Here is a 26,072-nt window from a genome sequence, read left to right as displayed (position 1 = left end):
GAATTCTGACTGATGCTTGAATGTGATAAAACTCCACTTCACTCACTAGCATTGTGATTATCTAAGTTATAAAAATTCCAAATCTGAATTTCTAATTCCAAATCTGAATTTCTACTCATCTTTTATAATTTATTTATTTTTTTCTGTGTAGTCCTGGAACTCACTCTATAGACCAGGCTTCCCTTGAACTCTGAGATCTGCCTGCCTCTGCATCCGGAATGTTGGGATTAAAGGCATGCATGGCCATTACCCCCCTTTTAATTGTATGTGTGCAATATATGTGTGTGGGTACACATGTGCCATGGCACACACACAGTCAATCCTCTCCTACCATGTGGTTGCTGGGAATGCATTCTTTTTTAAAACTGTTTTTATTGAGTGGTGTAGGAGGTCCTTCTGTATTTGTGTTGCTTTCATTGGTTATTAAAGAAACTGCCTTGGTCTAGTTGATAGGGCAAATCTCAGGTAGGCAGGGAAGACAGAACAGAATTCTGGGAGGAAGAAGGCAGTGAATCTCCAGCCTGAGATGGACGTAGGTTAGAGTCTTGCCGGTAAGCCACAGTCATGAGGTGATACACGGATTTAATAGAAATGGGTTGATCAAGATGTGAGAGTTAGCCAATAAGAGGCTAGAGCTTATGGGCCAAGCAGTAATTTAATTAATACAATTTCTGTGTGGTTATTTCGGGAGTAAGCTAGCCGGGTGGCAGAATGCAGTCCGCTCCTCCTACTACAATTAAGCTATAAATTTTCTCCTACTCCCCTTCCACTCTGCCCCTGCCCCTCATGCTCTCAATTTACTCAGGAGATCTTGTCTTTTTTCTCCTTCCTAAGTATGTCCCTCTTAGGTCCTCTTCGTTGTCTAGGTTCTCTGGGGTTGTGGACTGTAGGCTGGTTATCCTTTGCTTTATGTTTTTATGTTAATATCTGCTTATAAGTGAGTACATATTATATTTGTCTTTCTGGGTCTGGGTCACCTCACTCAGTATGTTTTTTTTCTAATTATATCTATTTGCTTGCAAATTTGAAGATGTCATTTTTTTTTTTTTACTGCTGAATAGTACTCAATTATATAAATGTACCACATTTTCCTTATCCATTCTTTGGTTGAGGGGCATCTAGGTTGTTTCCAGATTCTGGCCATGACAAACACATATAAGCTGTCATCAGTGTCATCAGTATTTGTTGATTTCTTCCATTTTTTGTTTGTGTTTTCCTCTTCTTCTTTAAGGGAATTTTTCATTTCCTCTTTAAAGACCTTAAGCAGCTTCATACAGTGATTTTTAAGGTTGTTTTCTTCTGCTTCGTCTGTGTTAGGATACTCGGGTCTTGCTGTTGTAGAAGCACTAGTTTCTGGTGCTGCTGTATTGCTCTTTATGTTGCTGAGTGTATTCTTACCTTGTTGTTTACCCATTTCTTCCTCCAGTTGGAACAGGTTGACATGTTTTAGGGGTGTCCCTTTTCCTCAACTGGTGTACTTGGGGGCTGTGGCTCTGTTGAATGCTTCTTCAGGTATAAGCAGGGCAGAGCCTTCTATAATCGTTCCCCCTGATGGCCACCATGCTGCTGAGGTTTCCTCTCAGGCAGCTGACAGGTGACCACCACCACACTGCTGAGGCTTCCTCTCCTTAAGAATGTAGTCTTACTGAGCCTCTCTCTATTGCTAGCCCTTTTGATGTTTATTTTATTTACAAATTGACAAGAAATTTCATAGAAAAAGGACTGATTTATAAATAAATACGCGAAAACTTCATTTTTCTGAAACTATGAAGACTAAACATCAAAATCGAGCAAGATAAAAAACTGAAAATCATTTAAAGTCTGGTATGTATTCTGTCTTAGAAAACCTCCAGCTGGGCCGGGCGGTGGTGGCGCACACCTTTAATCCCAGCACTCGGGAGGCAGAGGCAGGCGGATCTCCGTGAGTTCGAGACCAGCCTGGTCTACAAGAACTAGTTCCAGGACAGGCTCCAAAACCACAGAGAAACCCTGTCTCGAAAAACCAAAAAGAAAAAAGAAAAAAGAAAACCTCCAGCTGGGTGTTAGTGGTTCAAGCCTTTATTCCCAGCACTCAGGAGGCAGAGGCAGAAGCACCTCAGAGTTCAAGGGCAGCCTGGTGAGTTCCAGGGCAGTCAGGGCTACACAGAGAAATCCTGTCTCAAAAAACCAAACCAAAAAAAAAAAAAAAACCCTCCACAGTTCTGCTAGATCCAAAGAGTATAACGTCATAGGACACAGTGATGACACGGGAGTGTGAAATACATGCAAACCTAAAGTACACAAGCCTAAAGGGTAGGCTCTTTCATGCCACAGGGAGAAAGTAGTGTGTCTGAGGCCATGCTGGGCTATGGTGTAAGACCCTGAAGAAAAAAAAAAAAAACGATACCTAAATAAAAATTTTCCCTTATCTATCTACCTGTAACAGCTAATACATTTTTACTCTTTTTTATTTGTTTGAGGCAAGATTTCTCTGTTTAGCCCTGGCTGGCCTTAAACTTGCTGTGAAGAACAGGCTGGCCTCTACATCTTGAATGCTGAGATTAAAGGTGTGTACCACACCCAGGCTCTGACAGTTTGTTGTTAAGAGTAGTTTTCTGGTTTTTAAGATATTTTTATGATAAATGTGTAATATTTATTAGCTTGTTACATTAATCTTTAGCTTATGATGGAAGAAGCAATATTTTAAGAAATGACAAGTGACCTATTTAAGCCCACAGAACAACAGCAGACCCGTGGTTGATGGGTCTGTGAATAGTCAATGCATAATCATACTCTCTTCTCTGTAACAGCAGTAGGCTCTGTTCCATGCCACGGCCTGCTACAAATTTTCTGTAAACTTTCATATTAATATTACCTTGGTTGTTTGGACTATTAATCATTTTAGGAGGGATGACTTCTGAATTCACAGGGTGGCCAATCTGAGGTGTTTCATTCTTGATGAGCAATGGGGGACACATTCTTTCTGGAGGGTTATGATAGCTCCCAATTACACTGTGTGATAATTCAGAATCCATTGTCTGTGCAAAACAAAGGAGACACAACATAGTGTCACTATTTCCATCTGAGGGGCAGAGTCATTACATAAAAATGATGCAGCACAGTTATACACTACAAACTTATCTGTAGAAACTTAATTATCATAATTTCAACTAGACAAACTCAGCAATAACAGAATGAAAAATGGCTATTGTGGTAGTTTGAATGTAATTGGCCCCCATACGCTTATAGGGAGTGGCACTATTAGGAGGTGTGGTCTTGCTGGAGTAGGCATGGTCATGTTGGAGGAAGTGTGTCACTGTGGGGGCAGGCTTTGAGGTCTCCTATGATCAAGCTATGCCTAGTTCAATTCACTTCCTACTGCCTATAGATCAAAATGTAGGAAGGACTCTCAGCTCCTTCTCCAGCATGTCTGCCTGTGCACTGCCATGTCCTCTCATGATAACAATGGACTGAACCTCTGAACTATAAGCCACCCCAATTAAATGTTTTCCTTTATAAGAGTTGCTGTTGTCATGGTGTCTCTTCACAGCAACAGACAGTTGTTCATAGACCACTCTGGTCATGAGCTGATGAGCCTCCGTCCTTGCCCTCCAGAGAGCAGTGATTGCAGGTATGCATCATAATGCATCGTGGAATTTCTATCTTATTTTTTCATTTTCTGCATTAGAGCAAGGGGCCTTGCACATGCCTCACAGGTAGAGAAAAATCTTCAGCAGACTCAACACAGCCATTGACTTTTGTCTTTTGTAACCCACTAAAACAAGATTAAAACAATTTTCAAAGAAAAATAAAACCATGCCAAGAAATCAGGAGAGTAACTACCATTCTCTGGAAAAGAGCAAGCAGGCGAATGAATGGCAATGAAAAGACAGACTCCTGGCCCAGATAAGCAGAATGACTTAACTTTGGCCCTCAGAGGCCCAAAGGCATGGGAAGCAGCCACACCTCTTTAGGCAGCAGAAGACGGGAGGCTAGGGAAGCAGTGAGACTCAGAAGAAATCATCCGCCAGCCTCCACTCACTCCCCAACCCCATCTCCTCAGCAGCCTTCATCCGGGAGCCACCCCTCAACCAGGAAGATGGCAAGTTTCTTTTGTTTTTTTTTTTTTTTTCTCCTCCTACCCCTTTTCTTTAAAAAAGAAAAGAAAAGAAAAGAAAAGAAAAGAAAAGAAAAGAAAAGAAATCAGAGTATCTCTAAGACAAGAGACACTAGGGTATCAGGGGGAGCAGCTGTACAGAAACTGACCCAAATGTGGATGGAGTGACTGCACCCAGAGGTTTTCATTCACTGAGCAATCAGATCCCCAAGAAGATGGTAAAGAGCAAATTTCCAGCATCTCTACAGCCATCCACCCCAGGACTGAGGTCCCCACTGGCCACTGAAGAACCAGTACTGGCTGCACTCACATTCATTACAGCAAACTTTTTAAAGTAAGAGTTGTAGATTTTGGAGACAAAAAGCATTGCGCTCAGAACACTAAACAACGAAAATGCAAAGTGGCAAATGAAGGAAGAAAACCATTTAAGGAAGATCAAAAAGCATTCATCCAATGTGGGGGTAAAGCAGGAAAATGGTCCCGAAGGGGTCAAACTGAGAACAAGCGATCCTTTAATATCTGTGAAGAGTATTCTCCTTTCACTGACGAGCTACACCAACAGTCAGAATACGAGAGCAGCACGGAGGTGAGTCAACGCTGCACCGAGTCACACTGGCCTGCTTACGTCAGAACTAACACTAGACACGGAGAGCTGCCTGTCTCTGCCTCCTGAGCGCTGGGATGGGAGGCATGCCACCACTGCCTGGATAAAATCTACAAAATCATTAAAAGAAAAAAATGTATAAAGAGCATCAAGAAATAAAAATTACTAAATAGAAAAGCAATATCAAATATGAATATTTTCTATCAAGTACTATGAAATTTACATTCAAGAAAGGGAATAAAATCTTTTTTTGTAAGCCCAATTAAATGCTTTATTTTATTTTTTATTTTTTTAGCTTCTTTTATTTTTAATTTATTTATTTATTAAAGATTTCTGCCTCCCCACCACCACCTCCCATTTCCCTCCCCCTCCCCCGCGTAGAGAAGCTAAATAAGAAGGTGAACCCAAAGAAAAACATATAGGCATCCTCCTGAATATTAACCTTCATCAGGCGATGAAAGGAGACAGAGACAGAGACCCACATTGGAGCACCGGACTGAAATCTCAAGGTCCAAATCAGGAGCAGAAGGAGAGAGAGCACGAGCAAGGAACTCAGGGAATAAAATCTTTATCTCCCCTTTATGCAGATATTTTAATCCCCACCCCCTATTTCTCCTTTCTAGGAATGTGATGGCTGGGAACAGTGACCCCTTTCTCCTTGGGGCAGTGACCCCTTTTCCCTTCCTTCATTTTCTGTGTTCCAGTTCTTTTCAGACTAGACAGCAGAACAAGACTGTGAGGTTGAACCCCAATCAGTGGGAAAAGTATAGCCACCGCCTCACTAAAAACCAAATGCACTTCCTGCCTCCGTCTGTGCTGGCTCCTCCGGAGCACACCCTCTCCATCAGAAGTCAAGTCTGCCTGTCCAGACACTCAGTGGGAATGGTCTCTTTCTCTGTGATCCTGGGCTCATTTCTAACTTGTGTGCAGCAACTGAGAAGGTCATGCCCAAGGTCAGGCAGCTACTAGAGAGCAGAGCAGAGCAGAGTGGGGCTGTGAGTGTGGGCGGCCTAGAGAGGAGGATCTGCTCTGCGGCAGAGGGCTGGCTGCTTTTGCAGGGGATCCGGATTCACTTCAGCACCCACCTGACATGGCCGGTAACTACCCACAGCTCTAGGAGCTGACACCCTCTTCTGACTTCCAAAGGCACCGGGCACACTCGGCACATTGACATACATGCCAGCAAAATACCTATACACATACAATAAAAATATAAATCTTTTTTTAAAAAGTGTTGGTCTATGTTGACAAACACTTTGTCAACATCCTTATGGATGTATGTTGGCTGTGTAGGGGTTCAACACTTAAGAATGGTTTGAAGTAGAATAAACATTTGAATGTCATTGATGTATGAATGAGTGTTCATTTAGAGCCCATACATCGCTAAGCATGTCCTTCTGTTACTTGATAATGGATGCCTTCTAGGCCTGACCAGGTCCATAGAAACAGAAGTATATACTTTTAATTATCTCCTCAATTGAATCTTATGCAAAATAAAGTTGAAGATCACCAAGGAGGAATCAACAAAGAAATGCCTCACATGACCTGGGGTTTATTGGAAGTGAATTGAACAGGAACAATTGCTAAAAGAGATTATAAGGGTCTAAGCAAGAGTCTGATGGACAAAATATAGCCTCTGTTCTATTATAAAATGTGCTGTTCTTTTGTGTACCACAAGAAACAAATATTCCAAATACAAAAAAAAAAAAAGCTGGAAGAGATAAAGACTAAAGATGCAAAAAAGAATAAAGGAAAAAGAAACCCACCAGAAGTTGGCAGAGGGTGGGTGAGATGGCACACTGGGTGAAAGCTCCCCAGAATCCACAAGGGTGGAAGGAGAGAGCCGACACCACAAGGCCGCCCTCTGACCTGCACATGCATGGTGTGGCATAAGTAACCCCCATCACACACACAATAGTAATAAACAAACACTTTTCAAAACTAAAAAATAAATACTACAAAGGAAGCCTGAAAAGCAGATGGTAGATTTTTATATAACACTGATGCTCCAGGGCCGGGAAGATGAGTCAGCGGTAACTGCTTGATATGCGAGCGAGCAGGAGAACCCGAGTCTGACTAGGCAGGACCCACAAAAAGCTGGCTGCTTAGTGCCTGTGATCCCAGCACTCCAGCAGGACAGGGGTGGAGACAGGGGAATCCCTGCAAGTGGTAGGCCAGCTAGTCCGGGTAGCTAGCCCACAAAGAGACCCTGTCTCAAGGTAAAAGGCAGGGTGTGACAGCCAGAAGTCCTCTGACCTCCACAAACAAGTGTGGCGTGTGGCCACACACACACACACACACACACGCATATACAAATGCACACATAAGCACACATATGACATTAAAAGGGAAAAAGGGAAAGAGTTAAGATTCTAACACAGCTCTGCAACTTGAGTTCATTCTGTCAGCAAGGCCAAAAACAAAACCACAAAATAAATTTCAAAATCTTTTAGACAGGAATTTAATTTAAAACAGTCCCAAAGGGTAAGGGTGTAGCTCAGTCGTAGAGTACATTCTTAGTATGTGGGGGTCCTTGGTTTGACCTCTAGTATCTCCCTCAAAGAAGGTATCAAGTAGGTGGCATGAGTAAATGGAAGAGGCAATTACAGGCCCTTTCTGAAGTGATTTGTCTTTATTCTGAGCCAATTATAAACTGTCTCCCCACTTAGACATTCTTAGAACTGCCAAAACACCAAAGTACAAGCTAGTCTGAATGCTCAGAATCATTTTTCTCAAGTGTGGGGCATATTTTGGGGTTCTCATTTTTTTACAAAAATTTTGATTTGTTTATTAGGTACAAAACAGACTTTTAAAGCACAAAAATTCTTTTTCCTTCTCATCACATTTAGCCATTTTTAAAAAGTATTTTACTTTCCAGCTGTATGTGTATATGTCTATATCTATAGCTATATCCCCCCCCTCTGTGTGTGTGTGTGTGTGTGTGTGTGTGTGTGTGTGTGTGTGTGTTGAAGAGGTCAGAAGAGGTGTCGGGTCCCTTGGAGCTGGAGTTACCGGAGTTAAAGGAGGCTGCAGGCAGCCAGTGCTGGGAACTGAACCCGGACCCCTGGAAGAGCATCTTGGCTGCTGAGCCATCACCACAGCCCCACACTAGCCATTCTTATAAAAGTCCCTTCTATTAAAAATAACAAACAAAACAACAAAACCAGAGCAAGATTCAGTGGCTCACACTAGCACTCTCTGGGATTTCAGGACAGATGGCAAACCCTGCACAGGCCCTGGTAATGGTCCAGACACAACAGGATGAAGAGTCAGCTTTGTTCTTGCCAAGGGTCATGATTTACAGTCCCACTATGACAAACTGTATTCTTCCTTGAACTCAACCCCACCAACTTAATAGTCTCATTATATTCAGAGTATCCTGGCTCTTAAATAAAAACAAAACAAAACTAACCCCTTCCTTCTCAATGACACTTTTTTTTTTTTTAAAGTACAGTCCAGTTCAAACAGATTCGCCACTTTTTCCAGTGAGTGTAGAAACACTGAACAAATTACATACCACATTTGTTCTGGAAGCTTGTAAAACCACAAATTCCAGTGTATAACAAGCACATCACCCAACAGTTATTACCAGAGGACTAAGAGTCCATCAGTGAAAACAAGCACAGCTGAGAACTGATGGCTGTAGGGAACTTCTGAGGTCAGATTGTGACCTTCCAAATAAACCCAGCAGACACAACCAGGCTGTCCCCTGGCTGCAGCAGACAGAGGCCCTCAGACATCGCCACCCCGTGTGCAACAGTTCCTATCTCTGGGACTGACTTCTCCTGCCCAGTGCACCGCCTCACTCAGGTAAGCTGTAGCCTACCTAGGAGAAAACGGGAACACATCCTGTACATAGACATGTAAGTACAGGAATCTGATGTTGCTGTTGTTTTGAGACAGGGTTTCTCTGTGTGGACCAGGCTGGCCTCGAATTCAGAGATCTGCCTGTCTCTGTCTCCACGGTGCTGGTATTAAAGTCATGTGTGGCTAATACAGGGAATTTTCTAAGACACAGAAAGTTAACTAACATTTCCCACAGCCTTATCTTCAGCTAAAGTTTTCTTTCCCACAGACACACAGGAACGCGGGGCTCTTCGTTGCCACTGCTTCTCCTAGTCAGGTTACAGTACTGCTTCTATGTGGATCTGAGGAAATTCTACTTTTTTTTCTACTTTTTATGGCTAACTTTTATTATTTTTATTTTATGTATACGGGTGTTTTGCCTACATGTATGTCTGTGTATCACAAGTATGCCTGGTGTCCATGGGGGCCAGAAGAGGGAATCATATCTCTTGAACTGTGTAGCAGGTCTTTCTTGTTGGACTTTCTTTGGACTACCAGCCTCCAAGTAATGATACAAAGACTTATTATTATGAAAGCGTGGCCTTAAGTTTAGGTTTGTTCCCAACTAGCTTGTAAATTAACCTGTTTCTATCTATGTTCTGCCGTGTGGCTTTTCACTTCTCCACCACTGACTTCCTCAGTGGCTTGGGGGAGAATCCTGCAGGTCTAGATTCTAACCTTGAGTTCCTTTCTCTTCCTGGAAGTCCCACCCATTTTCTCCTGCCTGGCTATTGGCCATTCAGCTCTTTATTAAACCAATCAGGTGTCTTAGGCAGCACGGCAAGACAGCGACACATCTTTACACAGTTTGCTCAAATGTCCCACAACAGAACTGGAGTTACATATGGGCCACTGTGTGGGTGCTGAGAATCAAACCTAGGTCTTCTGGAAAAAGAGAAGTGCTCTTAACTGCTGAGCCATCTCTCCAGTGTCAGAGCCCATTTTTAACGCCAATCTACTGTGTAACTGTTAGGAAAAAATCTTTTAGTATAATTTATATATAATACTTAATTGAAAGTATCTTTTTTAAATGCCCATAATCAAAGGAGAGGTTTGGAGGGATAATTAATATTAAGGATCTTTGAAAGAGCCATGGGAAAACCTACAATTTTATAAACTTCCTACACACACAACACACACACACACACACTCAAAATAGCTTGTTGAGGCAGTCCACACAGGGAATTATGTCATCCCAAAAGGCTGGTGCCAGGTGTGGGACACCTCCCCTAACATTGGTCAGAGGGGTCCCAGAGATCTCCAAAATAATTCAGGCTCTTGTCACTGCTCTTGGCTACCCACTACTTTCTGACTGGATTTAAGGCCCACTCCACTGGAGGGAATGCATGCGGTACTGGTTGCGGGGTTCACAGGACTTGGAAGTGAACCCACTCCTATTATTTGCTATTTGGACATAGTATCAAACTGCCTTTAAATTCTAACTACACCTACAGGTTAGTGCAGCTCTCAGACTCCATTAGAATCCAGTGGATGATGGTTAACGAAGAAACAACATCAAAGTGCAAAGAACACGTCACTGTGGAGTGCTCACCACTCTTTTTAAAGGAACATCTATATCACAACCCTACCCTAAGGCTTCGGAACCAATGCAGATGGGGGAAGAGGGATTGTAGAGAACCTAAACAAAACCATGTCTTCTGGACACAACGGGAGAGCTGCAAAGGAACCCACAGAAGCTGTGGGTGCGTGCATAACATCAACATAGAGGTTCATGAGCCCCCACCCCTAGCTGAGAAGCTATGGATAGGTGACGGCTTCATGAAAGGGAGAGCAGTTTCTGTGAAGGTATGGCTCCTGGTGTGTCAGCCTCACTGCAGGGGATGAACTCACACCCAGGAGTATATGAGCAAAGTGGAGTTGATGGATTATTAAAAAAATAAAAATATAAAAGTTGTGGGTTCTGGGGGAGGGTAATAGACCTGGAAGGGTTGGGGGGGGTATGATCAAAATACATTGTTTGCAATTCTCGAAGAACTAATAAAATATTTTAATGTATAAAAATGGTTCATAACATAGAGAACTCCTAGAAATTTGTTAAAAAGAAAATGTCTCTAGGGGATAAAAATCTTAACAAAGGGCACAAATTAAAAGGCATTTCTGGACTGCTAACTGTGAACTACGCCCACAGCCTTCTCGTTCCTAAAGATAACAGCAATCAACAGTTCTTAAAGCAGAAAAAGACAATTATTTATAGATCAAAGCACTTTTCTTTTGGTGACTTTCCTGTCAATCAGCAAGTAATGCAGGTAAAGGTTCTTCAAATTCCAGAAGTATGTAGATCTTTTAGAGGTCACTGATTCAGACCTTACCATTATAGGGTGTGTGTGTCTGTGTGTGTGTGTGTAGAATGTGGTATGTGCAGGCATGAATGCATATAGGTGTACATACACATATGTGGAGACCAGAAGCCAGATAAAGATGTCAGGTGTCCTGCTCTATTATTACATCTTATTCCTTTGAGTCGGGGACACTCATGGAATCTGGACCTAGGCTAAAGCCCCTGTGACCCTCCTATTTCTGACTGTAATATTGCTAGGGTTAAAGTATACACACAGCTCACCCAATTTACATGGTGCTCGTGAAGCAAGTGGGTGCTTGTACAGCAAGCATTCATGTCCACTGAGCCATCTCAAAGCCCACAGTGTCTCAGAGTGATCACTACTGTGGGATCCGCTTATCCACTAATTCTTTTCTTAGGCATCTCTGAACAGAGCTGAATGAATCTCCATGGTTTCATTAAGAAACATGCTGAATGGAACCAGGGTTCTTTCCTGTTTCTGATAGTTACTTGCTATATAATCTTAGCCACATCACTCCCTTTCTCTTAATCCTAAAAGTCATCAAGTATTATGTAGTTATACAGTGGAAGGAAGGAGCAGCCATGATAGAGGTCTTTCCCATCCTTTCCTGGCTGTTTCCTCAGAGCTGAGATCTTACAAATATAGTCTCTAGCACCAAGTCTTCCCTCCTTCCCTGCAATGATTCCCCTTCCGCCCCCATGTTTGTCCAGTCTTCCCAACTCTTCTCAACAGCTGCCAAGTTTTCACACCCTCTGAAAAGCAAGGCAATCACTTCTGGAGGTCCATGCCTGTAATTGCAGATGGCAGAGGCAGAAGAGATCAAATTTAATGGCAGGCTGGGCAACAGGCCAGATCCTGCCTCAAAAAAAGAATGCAAAAAAATATAAAAATTATATTCATTATAGTTTCAGAAATGTTAACTTTACACCGACTTTTACTACATTTTCATGGTTCTATTCTTACAGAATAACAGATAACCGTATTATTTTGTAGACAGGTAGCATAATGGTTTTAGGAGCAGGCCTTCTTGAAGATGAATTATGTGGTATCCCAACAAAGTTTCTTAGATGTCCCCTCTATCTATAAAATAGGAATCATAAGATTACCCACTATTTCAAAGTACTATATGTAGTGAATTATACACGATGTAGCTGAGTAGAACTTGTCACCTTTTTTTGCTGTTGTTTTGTTTTGTTTTTCGAGACAGGGTTTCTCTGTAGCTTTGAAGTCTGTCCTATAACTCACTTTGTAGACCAGACTGGCCTCGAACTCACAGAGATCCACCTGTCTCTGCCTCCTGAGTGCTGGGATTAAAGTTAGTGTGCACCACCACTACCAGACGAGCTTGGTACTTTTAAAACAAATGTTCCATAGCATTTTAGTTATTATAACGGGCAGTAAGCATCTGTGATCTGAATTTCCCAAATCTGAAAGCTTTGAGTATCATATTCATGCTCAAAATAGTTTTTTATCAGGGATATTCAACTGGTAAAGTCAGTACACACATTCCAAAATCTAAAGCATCAAATGTGTGTTCCCAAGAACTTCAGATAAAGAAGACTCAGCCTAAGCTGGGGAGGTGGCTCATTTGGTAAGTGCCTGAGGTACAAGCATAAGGATTTGAATTTAGATCCCCAGCACCCATAGAAAAAGCTGAATGTGGTGGCAGGCATAGTCCTAGAGTATGATTGTATATGTACAAACAATGCCTGCAGAGTTGGGAGCAGAGACTCAGGTCCTCAGAGCTCATCGGCCAGTCCATCTAGACAGTCACTGAGCTAGCGAGGTGGAGAAGATGGAGGAAAATGCCTGACATCAACTGTTGGCCTCCACACACTCACACATGCATAATGCACACACACACTCACACGTGTGCATGCGCACGCGCACACACACACACACACACACACACACACACAAATTCTTACTCAACCTACATTACCCAAAATTGCTTATGCCCAATACTGTATAAATAAAAATCACAGATGTACCTAATGATACTGGAGACTACAAAATAGGAAAATCCCACTGACCTCTCAAAACTTAAGTATCCACTCCCCCTTCACCCCTTTTTGTTTTGAGACAGGTCTCACTCTGTAGCCTAGCTCCTTGGAATTTGCTATGTAAACCAGGTTGGCCTCCCGAGCGCTGGAATTATTGGTGTGAATCACCACACCCAGCTAGGACCATTATTTTTAATATTATATCAAACCTATACAATGTCTCCAGTGGGTAATTTTTAAGTGGCACAGGAGACAACTTTTCATGAAACAGAATGCTCAGTTCCCACATCTACCTGTGATATTTTTATGGCTACCACACAATCCCAAGCTTTACACCTAATGCCTTCCCCAGCTCCCCCATTCCCTTCTCCTTTCAGCAAACCCAGGCTTGTTGGCACATGCCACAGCACCAAGTTAAGTCTCCAGTCCCTAGGCCATCTGGTCTTAAGTGACAGTATCACTTTTGGGTATGCTCTGATTTATTTGGGTTTTTTGTTTGTTCGTTGTTTCTGCATAGACATCACTTTTTAAAAATTAAAAAAAAAATTAAAAACTACTTTATTTTTTTCAATTTTAACAATGCATTAACATCTACCTAAACATCCTACAGGTACCTAAAACTTATGTCCAGAGTGTAACATGTAACCTTCCTTCTAGAAACTGCTTTTCCTCCTATATTTTTTTCACTTAAAAATTTTTGTACATGTATGAGTGTTTTGCCTGCATGTATGTTTGTGCACCAATGCATACCTGTCACCCACTGAAGTCAGAAGAGGGCTTCAGGTCTCCTTGGACTGGAGTTATGATGTTTATGAGTTTCGTGTAGGTGCTGGTGGTGTAGGAGGTCCTTCTATCTATGTGTTGCTTTTATTGGTTGAATAAAGAGACTGCCTTGGCCTTTTGATAGGGCAGATTTAAGTAGGTGGAGTAGAGAGAACTGGATGCTGGGGAAAAGGACAGACAGGCAGATGCCATGAATCTCCAGCCTGAGACAGACTAGGCTAGACTCTTGCCGGTAGGCCACAGTCACATGGTGATACACAGATTTATTAGAAATGGCTAGATCAGGATGTGAGAGTTGGCCAATAAGAGGCTAGAGCTAATGGGCCAGGTAGCAATTTAATTAATACAATTTCTGTGTGGTTATTTCGGAGGTTAAACTAGCCGGGCAACAGAACATGGCCTGCTCCTTCTACTACAGCTGGGAATTGAATTCGCGTCCTCTGGAAGGGCAAGTACTCTTAACCTGTGAGCCAAGACTCTGCCCTGCCCCTTCCTATATTCTTGATCTCATAAAACAGCATTACCTCCCTGGACTTCAACCCTCAAGTACCAAGGATTTCAGCACCTGCCATGTTCCTCAAATCAACCATCCTTCATCACTAACTAGGTGTACTATCTCAGAGCCCCTGGAGGGATTCTCCCGCTACTAACCCTGTCTTAGTATAAATATCCCATTGTCTGTCTCTCTAGAGCATAAGAAGATGGAAACCCGGAGGTGTCTTTCAGACTCTTCAGGGACCTGCTCAGTGCCTTCTGGACCAAGGTGAAGCAGCTTGTCAGGGGCTCGCGGGCCTTGGTGACTGCTGGTCCTCTCATGTCCCTCCTGCCCACACTGCTCCCTCTTCCTGAAACACTGGGCCACTGAACACAGGCCTGTAATCCAGCACTCTCAAGGTAGAGAGAAGAGGGGGACGGTCAGAAGCTCAAGGTCATTATCCTTGGCTACTCGGCCATTTCAAGGCCGGCCCGAGTTAGACAAAACCCTGTCAAGAACAAAACAGACAAGGAGGAAGCCTGTTCATAAGTCCTCTTCATCACACTGTAAACCTGGAGGGGAGGGGTCGCAATGAAATGTTCACAACTGGAGTAGATAAGAAGCAATGAGGTATTCCAAGATAATCCTATGAAAATCACCTCAGCAGCTGGGGATGTAGCTTGGGGCAGAGGGACTGACAGGCATACAGAAGCGCACTTCAATTTAAGGTAAGCTAAAGTTGTTCAAGTCATTCCCATTGCAGCTAGACAGTGGTGTCTGAATAACTCAGCACAGTTGTCATGATACCGCTCCCCTTGGTAGTGACAGGGGCAGGTTTTTCACTTCAGTTCTTAGAGCTAGCCCTCAGAGCTTGAGCTGCCCCGGCATTTGACTCTTCTATCTGAGATAAACAAGTGTTCTGGAGGGCTGAAGTCGTCTCTTGGTGGAGAGAGGTACTGACAGGGTCATCTGGGCAGACACCATTGAGCCTGCAGTATTTTTCAAGCAGAGTTGTTGGCACAGCTGCTGAGGTCTGAGGAGTGGAGTATGCTGTTGCTTAGCACAGAGAGCAAAGGACAAAGCCCAATTTCTTTTTTTGTCCAGTTGAGATGGAAGCTTAACTTGATCACAGTAAAATTTATTTAAAATATACTCACAAAAGATATTATTCCAATTCTGCATTCATTTCCAGTGTACCTCCTTTACTTACCTAGCCAGGCCAAATGCTGAAATGCTGAGGGCCTGCTATTGTCTACTTAACAGCAAAATCTCACAGCCTACTAGAAAAGACCCTGTGAGCTGGGTGAGGTGGTGCATGCACATCTGTAACCCCAGTGCCCGGGAGATGGAAGCAGAAGAATCGCAAGACTGAGGCCAGCAATGCTACACAGGTGAGTTCTAGCCAGCACAAGATAACGGGAGACCCCATCTCTAAAACAAACAACAAAAACTACCAAGTGTCTGTAATCCCTACTTCTTGAGAGACTGAGGTGAAGTCTATCACTTGAGTTCAGGATTCAAGCTCAGCCTTAACAACAGAGTGAAGACAGTGTCTCAAAAACAAGCAAACAAACAAAAAAGCCTTATGAACTGGGCATCATCCCAGCACTTGGGAGGCATAGACAGGCAGCTCCCCATGGGTTCAAGGCCAGCCTGGCCTACAGAATGAGTTTCAGGCCAGACAAGCTAGAAAGGAAGAAAAAGCCACCCCATGAAGCCCTGTTCAGAGGAAGCTACACATTACAGGCCATCACTGCTCCAGGAGTCGCTCATTCTACACAGGGACTATTTCATGTCAACATAATTCACTTCATGTAGAAACTTCTCTTGCTGGGTTGTGGTGGCACATGCCTTTAATCCCAGCACTCGGAAGGCAGAGGCAGAAGGATCTTTGGGCTCAAGTCCAGCCTGGGCTACAGAGTGTCCAGGACAGCAGGGCTTCCTCCACCCCACCCCACCCCAAAAAATCAGTATGTTATTTTTCGTTTTCACTCCCTAAAATGCCTAACACGTGCCAAACTGCTAGGAGCTAGAAAAGGAAGAGGAAGAGGTCACAGTGTTGATGGCAGAAACCAATGCAATGCTCATCACCCTGGTCCCTTGAACTTGGTATAAACTATTATCAGGTAATTCGGTATTCCACAAAAAGGAAGGTGGGGTCTGCAAAGCTGCTTTATCACAGGAGTTAGCCAAATATGCTGGTCCAGTCCAGACTAACCAAGGCCAATAGATCAAGGCCTCTTTTATTTACTATGACCGACTTTTAGCCTTCAGTGAAGTTTCTCCTGGGCATAGTAGTACAGACTTCCATTTCAGTACTTAAAGAGCTGAGGCAAGAAAATAAGGCCAAGTGGGGAGACACATTGATTTCAAGATCAGCCTGAAGCTACTTGGCCCATCTCAAAACAGAGCAAAGCAAAACAATACTCCGTCCTGCCACCCCAGATGAGAACCTGCTATCCAGTTACAAATCACAGTTAATAAAATACAAAGAAAGGTTGTAAAACAGCAAAGCTAAGAGGAGGCATGCACCATGGCACGTTCAATTATAGACAATATTTTTGTATATGAATACTGCTACAGTTTCTCATAATTAAATTATACACTAGTCTGTGAGACTTCACTGTGCTAGCTCAGACACTAGAGTATACCCAGAAAGGGATTTGACAGACAATAAATTATTTACATATTCTTCTTTTAAAAAATAATAAATGCTCATTCTACAGAACTTGGAGATTACACTAGAAAATAAAAATCAGCGTAAAATTTACCATTTTGGTATTATCCTGGTCTACAAAGTGAGTTTCAGGTCAGCCAGGACTATGTAGAGAGACCGTCTTAAGAAACAAAAATAAACAAATAAAAACTAACATTTTTATATTAGCTCAGTCTTATCATTTAAACAAAAGTAGAGATTGAAATACATGTTCTTGTAAGTTGCTCTTTTTACTTAATATAACATAATAAATGGTTACATGTACATTATTTGATTAAAGTATAATTTTTAAAGAGCATATAAATACTTATGCAAGTTATTTTCTCATTAAGATATATTTAACCAATTATAATGTTAGGTATGTGACAATTTTAATGCTTTTATTACTGTCAATGTCTAAAACTGTTTCAAAGGAAAGCATTATTAGAGCCTTTAGGACTTAACCAAAGGTCTTAACTGTTGCTGTGTCCTTTGACTAGTTCTCTCATGAAAAATACTCTATTTTAGAAAAATTTCTCTAAGTTATATCTTCTCAAATGCTTTTGGAAACTACAACTGAGCAAAAATAGAATCTATAAAAACATTAAAGTAGAAATGAGGGGCTGGGGCAGCGCTCAGCAGTTAAGAGCACTGGCTGCTCTTGAAGACTGTGGAAGACATTGCTGGCTGGTCAGAGGTTGCAGCCTCCCAGGACCTAGCAGTTTATCTCAATAGCTCGGCCAGGAGCTGCCTCCCTCCAGCAAAGCTTCCGGCTGTCTACCTGCCCTTGTCTGGAGAATGGCCCTGGACTGCCGACCTTACCTAAAAGCTACCACTCACAGCTGCCTGGCTCATCTTTAGCTTGACCCTCGGCACGGATCCCTGCTGAGAAGGCCTGTGCTAGGGGCTCTGCTATAGGACTCTACTGCCATATACTAAGTCTTGTGATAGGAGTGTGCCACTTAGTGCAAATTAGGTTTGCTCCCAGGGTCGCCAATCCTATATCTTCCTTGTACTCTGGAACACAATTCAGCCGATTCACTGAAATCTGTCTCCATTTGCGCTCATGGGTGTCCAGAGCTTTCTGTTGCCCCATCTGCCTCTCTCCCTTCTTGGCCTGGTGGCCAAGAGCCCCAGAGGGAATGACAACCCTCCACAAAGACCAAAGTTCAATTCCCAGTGCCCACATAGTGGTCCACAGACATCTGTAACTTCAGTTACCCTAAGCTATCCTGTGTGAAACCGTTAGACAACATTCGCAATGCCATGGACACGTGGACAATGCGTGCGATGCTCCCTTTTCATTGGGAAAAATGACACAAACCAAGGGAGCCAACATACTGACACTGTTCACTGCGGACGGGAGACAGTTCATACTATTACTGGTATTTTTAAAGTTTTGTTTGGATATTTATGTATGTAGTCATGTATGAGACTAATTTTGCCTACATAATAAAAGCTTGGTTCAAATCCAGATCTTCTTGCTTCAACTTCTTGAGGGCTGAGATTACAGGCAAGCAACACCATGCCCAGTATTTCATATTTTTTATTCATATAAAATTCAATCTTATCTCTCTATATAAGGGTAAACATGTAAGTAATAAAAGCAATAAAAATATAAGAATAGAGCCAGTAGTAAGACAGATTTGTAAAAAAAAAACTGTCATAAATTCTGTGTATATGCTATAGTTGGTAAATACATCTTTCCAGAAAGGCAAAGTGAAGACAGATTTAACAATTTTTGTTTTCAAAAATTCTATCTATTAACATATGCCAGGAACAGGAAATTTAGATATACATTCAAAGACACTAATTTGGAAACACCAAACACACACACACACACACACACACACACACACATACAATGAGAAACATATGGTTGTGAATATGGTTTATTAGTTTATCCCTATGGATGGAAATCACATGAAGAGTGAGGATAGGGTTGAGGCTAGTGCCTGTGATGCTACTCTGAAAGGAACATTTTGAATGATTCTGAAATCTTTTAAATCAATACTGCTAAAGAATTAAAAGAAGCTTTGATAAAACCTTAAAATCTAAAATTTCAAACTCTTAAGAGTAAAGCTTTATGATTCATTTCTATAACATGTGTACACACACACAAACACACACACACACACATACACATGAACACACAGCTTGGCTGACATTGACAAGACAGTTTTCAGTAAGTCAAAAGAGGAAAGACCAAGGAAACACTTGGAGGCAAAACATTGTTTTTTGGGCAATATGGGGAGGCTACAGGTAGATTGTTTCAAACTTCCAGGACAACGCAGGGACACAGAAAACACAGCAGCCTGGAGTAAGATGGCCGGAAAACTGTAGTTCTCATTGAACGAGGAGCCTCACTAACCCTGACTGACAGCACACAGCCACCTGCCAGTTAGCAGCAGATGACAGACGGGTGCCCTGACAGGAACTATGAGTCCTGTCCCCAGTGTTCCAGATAAACTCGCCGCTGATCTCAAGCCTCTTTGCTAAGAATGGCACACAATACAGCTGCGAGGGGTTGGTAAACTGGGTCTTTACTTTGCCTTTTGTTTTTAATTTTATTGTTTAGTGACCTAAATAATAATTTCAGACCCAGTAGAAACTTTAATAAATATATCTAAGCACAAAAAATTTATTTTATCAAAAATTCAGCTCAAGGTGAATCATAGACATTTATGTAAACCACAAAACTTTAAAACCTGTTGAAGGTAACAGAAAATCTAGTTGACCTTAGGTATGGCAATATGTTTTAGATACAACACTAAAAGCCCACTGTCTGAAACATAACATTTTCAAGCTGGATTTGATTAAGATTTAAAACCAATTTATAAAGGACAGCCTTAAGAACATAAAAGATAGCCAGACAGAGAAAAATGTTTGCAAGGACAGGCTCCCACTACACAAGAACTCTAAACACACAGCCCAGGGAAACGTAAGCAAGGGTCTTCAGATACCCGCCAGAGAAGACACGCAGGCGGAGAGCCGGCGGGGATTGGCTAATTTAAGATACCTGTCCTGCCAGGGATGTGGAGCAACAGACTCCCTTTTCCTGCGGGCAGGAGTATAAAAATACAGCCGCTGCGTAGCAGCTGCGAGTGTCCTGCAAGGACAAAGCCAGGGTCACTGTACGGGCCGGCCGTGAGCTGAGAAATTCTGTCTGACTGACCGATAGACAACACTTTTACTCTCAGTCACCATGCATTTTAAGAGAAATGAGCTCTCGATCCAAGAGAAGAATCATTGCGTTTCCACGACGGCCAGTTTGCCCAGCATGAGGAGGTCCCACCTGCTATGACATGCAATGACATGTTATGCGGTGACACCCGAGGTAAGGTGACACCAAGCAAGCCTGCTTTTGTTTCCTTGCTGACACTCCAGCCACTTTATAAAAGATCAGCCCTGCCATGCTCAGTACTACAGTTTTATCTGCCCCGTGAATCACAAATAAAAGCTAGCTAATTTCTCTAAATTTGTTGAAAATTTATCACTATCCAGTTAATTCTTAAGCAACACAGGGGTGAAGGGCACCAAACCCCATGTCATGTAACTTGTGTCTTCCCCAAACCCACTGCGAGCTGTTGGGAGAAGCTCAATGGCATAAGCAGGCAATTTCTTATGTAACACTTACTTTGTCAGCTACGTAGTAGACTGCAGTACACAATGTAGAAACACAAGGGACCACTTCTTCAATTTTAAATTTTGGACAATTTCACATATGTATGCAATGTATTGTAAACATATTTTCTCCCTCCCTCTCCTACTTTTGTGTCTTCTGTTCTACCAAGAAGTCACTTTTCACCATGAAATAGATTTACTAGAGAGACGACTGTTCCTATGGAAATCATTCATGTCATACTGACAGCAGGGCCTCCCACTCCTGGGTTCAAGAGACCCTCCTGCCGCTCAAGCAGCTGGGATCGCACGTGTGCTGGATGGGCTTGGCGTCCCCAAACACTGCCAGTGGCTATTCCCAGCCCAGCTCACAACAGCAACCGGAGCTGGCTATGGAGTCGACAGTGCCATAGTCTCACCACCGTTAGCCTGATAGAGTTCATGCTGACCTCCACCGAGCCAGGTCACGGCCAACTCGAACAACTAAACACACGTCTCACAATGAGGAAAGCGTGAGGGCTGGGGATCTAGTACTCGGTAGTAGAGGGCTTACATAGAACATTGAGGCCCTGGGTTTAATCCCCAGTACCACAAAACAAAAGAAAAATCAAAACCAAACCATGCTCTGGGCTAGAGCCAAACAGCAGCATGCACAAGGCCATGGGTTCAAAGCCTGGTACATCCATCCACACCCAGATACACTTACACAAAGACACACATGTACATAAACACAAATACACACATCAAACACATACACAGAGACACACAGAAATGCCAGCAATGGTCCAAAGTATGTTGTTCTGTCAGACCTTATGGTGCGTTCGGGATGAGGCTGGAGGATCTCAGACAAGGCCAACCTAAGCTGTGCATCAAGCCCTGACTCAAGCAAACACAAACTAAGAACTTGTCATTCAAGAGCCAACTACATAGTGAACCAGTGTGTGAGTGAGTGAGTGAGTGTGTGTGTGTGTGTGTGTATGCAAAACCTGCTCACAGACAGAGACCAGAACTAGACTGCAATATGGATGTGTATGAACAAAGGGCTCCTTCCACTAAAGAATAGAAGCCGAGAAGAAGCAACTCAAAAGGCCAGGAGAAGCAGCAAAAGTGCTACCATGGAGGCTTCTCACAGCTTAAGAGTATCAAGCGACCACATTATAAACCTCATTTCTCTTGTTGATTCTAAGTTCCAAGGCAACGTGATAGTTTCTTGTGTAAATTTCCTCCAGGAAGGAAGAACAACCTAGCAAGAAAATCAATATGCCGTTTACTTGGCATGCATTTCAATCTATGTTAATAAATTATCATCCCCATAAATTGACTAATCCCATATTAATGCATGTACTTGTGTGTATGTGTGTGCGTGCACCTTACAATTCCTGTATATTAGCAAAGACTGTGTTTCTAAGCCCATAAGAGTTAGGAGCCCTGTTTTTTGTTATTGCTGTTTTTAGCAATGAATTTCACTGATTTGATTCAATTTCATCAATGAATTTCATAACGAACATTCCCGTTTGCGGCATCTTGAACCTGAGTATCTCCTGACTAGTGCACAACTCTGTTCAAGTGGCCACATCTTTTCACACAGTGTCCTGTGCCTGCTCTGGGAGGTTGCTCTGGAAATTCAAGCTTCAAGCAGTCCTTTAGCCTAAGCCTCCCACTTAGGAGGGACCATAAGTGAGTGCAATATGAGCTGCTCCTAACCATCCTTTTCCTGCTTTGTTTTTCTTTCTGTAGTGCTGAAGGCTGAACCCAGGGCATGCGCACATGCTAATCAACCGCTGAGCTAAACCTCTACCCTACTTTCCAGTTGGAAAAGGCATGCAGGGCCATATTTTTAAAACTTAGCAGAACTCTATTTCATCAGCGTGAGCAGCACATTTCTTAGCAGTCAGTTTTACTCTCCTTTGAGACAGGGTCTCCTGTCGCCCAAACTGGCCTTGAACTTAATACTTAGCAGTATTAAGTGACCACATTATAAACCTCATTTCTCTTATTGGTTCTAAGTTCCAAGGCAACATGATAGTTTCTTGTGTAAATTTCCTACAGGAAGGAAAAAACCTAGCAGGAAAACCAATATGCCATTTACTTCGCAGGTATTTCCAAGTGTGTTACTAAATTATCAAATTTTGCATGGGGGTGCAAAATGACCTGAAACCCCTTCTCCAGTTCCCAAGTGCTGAGATTACAGATGTGTACACAATCTGTAATTGCCCTTTTCAGAACTGCTTTCTCGGAGGAATGACGAATTTCTGAACCCAGCTCCCATGTGTCTCCCTACAGTCTAACCTCACGTCAGTCCCTTTACCTCTGTGCCCTAGCGTCCTCCTTTTAGTAAAGGCTTCTTTTAAAAAGGGGCTGGGTGGTATAGAATCACATGGAAACTTCCAGATGTGTGTGTGGGTGTGTGTGTGTGTGTGTATACACTCACATATATGATTTTTTAGAGTGGCTCACAGGCCGTGGTCCAGCTAGTCCAACAACGGCCGTCTCTCAACGGGAAGTCCAGGAATCCCACAGTTGTTCAGTCCACGAGGACGGCTGTCTCAGCTGCTCTTCAGTGTGCATCACTGGAATCCCAAAGAAGCAGGCTCTGATGCCAGAGAAGGAAGCCTCAGCAGCAGGACAGATGAACTTGCCAGTGAGAATGAGGGCAAGCAGGCGAAATGCGGAAGCCTCTTTCTTCCCTGTCTTTTATACAGGCTGCTATGAGAAGGTGTGGTCCAGATTTGGGGTGTCTTCTGACCGCAAATAATCCAATTAACTAAAAATTCCTCAGAGGTGTGCCCAGTTGCTGGTTTTCAGTTAATTCCAGATGCTCACCACTGACACGTGTGCTAGTTTTTACTGTGTTTTAGAGCATCTCCCAGAGACTTTGGAGCTTGTTATTCTGATTACAATCACCCTAAAACACTGGGTAGGCCAGCTGTTGGGCGTCAGGCCAGCGGCGGATGGTATTAAATATGGTATCACAATGCTGCGGGACTCAGCAAACTACGGTAATGAGCGATGACGACACAATGGGAAAGGAGGAAAATGTGCAAGAAGCTGTAAGAGGATGGAATACACGAGGAGGATGAACTCTACTGTGAACTACACCCGAAAGAGGTCCCTAGGAAAGAGAAGAACGGACAAGGAAGTGATCTGTAGCTGCCATCTGTGGATGCACTTGGTCTTGGTAGTTTTATGAAGTTGGTTCCACTGAATCACGGTTTAAGAATTATTTGCTCTTTAAATGTCTTAATAAATAGCTCATTGAATATACAGTTATCTAAAATGCTTTCATTATACTGACTTTCATCCACCTTGCTTTTTTCATGAACAATATGTAGTACTTTGGAAAGTACCAGGATAAAGTGTTTTTGTCCACTGGTGCGATGCTTACTCACAACTGGCCCTTCTCCCCAAACAAGGTCTTGCTAAGTACTCAATCTGGTCTCGAACTCCTGATTCTCCTGTATCAGCTTCCAGAGTGCTGGGATAGCAAACAAGGGTCAGTGCACACAACAAACAGAAAGCATTTGTTGAGTCTGTGTTGGGAACCCAGCAACCTACTGAGCTTTAGGTAGGCTTGGTGAACCAGACCCTGTCACTGCTCTCAGGGGCTCGGCCTTTACCAGGGCCAGGTGCCAATCAAACTATGGAAAACATAACTGCATACTGCATTTGCAACACATGAGCCAATAAGATACGTGCTGCAATAAAAGTAAATTTATTTGTTTTAGGGACATGTCTTTGAGCAAGAAATAGTTGAGCTAAGATCTTCAAAGGAAGATGAGTCAAAGACATGATGAGGCTGTCTGAACAAAGAAAACCATGATGGGAATTTTGTGTCTCTTTTCAACACGGCCAATGACCTCCTCAAACAAGGAAGCTACAATGGAAAAACCTTAAGTTATCTTTATTTTCAACCCTGGAATGGAGCAACACTTCATTGCATAAACTAAGCCGAGTGTTTCAGTGGGCTGCAGAGAAGGTAGCCTTAGAGCTGTAGAGGCTGACCACTGAGCACAAACAGTGAAAGCAGACTGGTCATTTCAAAGTTACCTTCTGCCAAAGGTGGGGGCAGAGAGACAGAGCAGGAGGAAGTAACTGTAACACCAGATTATTCATTTGGAAACACTAAGCATTTAGGACTGTGAGTGAGGGAGCAGCTAATTTGGGAAATTCCATTCTCTCTCATCTTCCTGACTTCTCAGGCCAGGTAACTACTTAGTTTCCGTTTGGATATGTGGAACATTGTGGCACATTGTGGCACTGGTGGCCATTTTGGTTTTATTTTTTCTTTTTGTCTGATCTGGGGGTGGGGGGTGGGGCAGCACAACAGCGAGTCCAAAGCAATGGCTTCCTATAAGCTGTATTTAATAATCTCCAAATGATAAACGTAGTGGTCAATTAGTCCTCATGTCACTGGACCTAGAACATTTAACAAAATCACTTCAACTCTCTCTTCATTTTGCTTCTAGGACAACACATCGAGGGCTTCCCCTCTAGGCTGACTGCTCCTTCCGATCACGCCTGCTGGTGACTTCACATGCGGTAAACTTCAAGGAGTGTGCCTCCTTCGTGGAAATCAACAACCATTGCTGTAGGAATTCCTGCAGCCAGTAGCCTTTAAGTTACCCTCCCACTTGGGCGGGGCCTCCTATACTGTACGTGCTGACGTCAAGTGTGGGTCGGCTTGCTCTCTTCTGGCTGCCGCGTTTGGTTGCTGTTCCCTGTTTGAGCTGAGCATTGTGATCTGTGAGTCCACCCCTAAATAAATAACCCTCTATTATATTCCATTCTGAACTAGTGCAGGATTTCTTTTACACGTCCTTCTTCAAACCATTATCAAACACTACAAGAAACCTCAAACTGTAGCTACAGCTGGGTCTTCCTTATTTCTCTTCCATATCCCAAGGCAAGTGGCCAATCTACTGACCTCTGCCCTCCCCCAAATACAATGTGCACACTTTTCCATGACAGCAAATGGCAATTCCTTCCTTTTGTTCCTCTGTTTTGTTTTCTGTGAAACAAGATCTCAGCATGCCACCCAGGCTGCCTTTTAAACTCCTGCCTTCACCTCCCCAGTAAAAGATGGCAGATGTACGCCACATGGTACAGTCTCAATGGTCTTATTTTCAATTTGTTCTGTAACACAGGTTCCTCTGAACCACTCCTTCAACATCCCCTCTGCTCACCCTTCTGTCTACCCTTAAAGCTTAGACGGAAGTAGGTCCCTCCTAAACAACGTTAACTACTGGGTGATCTTTAGAGCCTACAACAGCCAGTGACTTCAGGATTCCCTCCTTTATTTCTACTACAAATAGGATCTGTTGCTTCATCAACTATTTCAAAGCACATAAATTAACTTGCAGAAAAGTAACTGGAAAATCCTACAAACAAAACAAAGCAAAACACAAACAGAGCTGGGGCAGTGGTGGCGCACACACCTTTAATCCCAGCACTCGGGAGGCAGAGGTAGTTAGATCTCTAGGAGTTTGAGGCCAGGCTGGTCTTCAAGAGCTAGTTCCAAGACAGTTGGGACTGACACACAGCAAATCCCCGTCTTGAAAAACAAAAAACAAACAAACAGAAAACAAAACAAATACCACCCTGAAAAAGAAAAACGTGGCCCCAGAAGGC

General features: G+C 42.9%; 1 protein-coding gene across 5 annotated transcripts in view; it reads right to left on the bottom strand.

The window, feature by feature from the left end:
- Positions 1-26,072, bottom strand: part of Cep57l1 (centrosomal protein 57 like 1) — a 52,045-nt gene that overhangs the window by 24,120 nt on the left and 1,853 nt on the right. For all 5 annotated transcript variants that reach the window (XM_050120500.1, XM_050120497.1, XM_050120499.1 and 2 more), the window contains exon 2: positions 2,855-3,017. In XM_050120500.1, the coding sequence (XP_049976457.1) occupies positions 2,855-3,017 (163 nt within the window). The remainder of the gene's footprint in view (positions 1-2,854; positions 3,018-26,072) is intronic.

The sequence above is a fragment of the Alexandromys fortis genome, unplaced genomic scaffold (assembly GCF_014885135.2).
Source record: "Alexandromys fortis isolate MF-2015 unplaced genomic scaffold, M_Fortis_MF-2015_v1.1 scaffold_175, whole genome shotgun sequence".
Lineage (NCBI taxonomy): Eukaryota > Metazoa > Chordata > Mammalia > Rodentia > Cricetidae > Alexandromys > Alexandromys fortis.
Note: the sequence above shows the minus strand (reverse complement) of the source record. Positions and strands in the feature narration are given on the sequence as shown.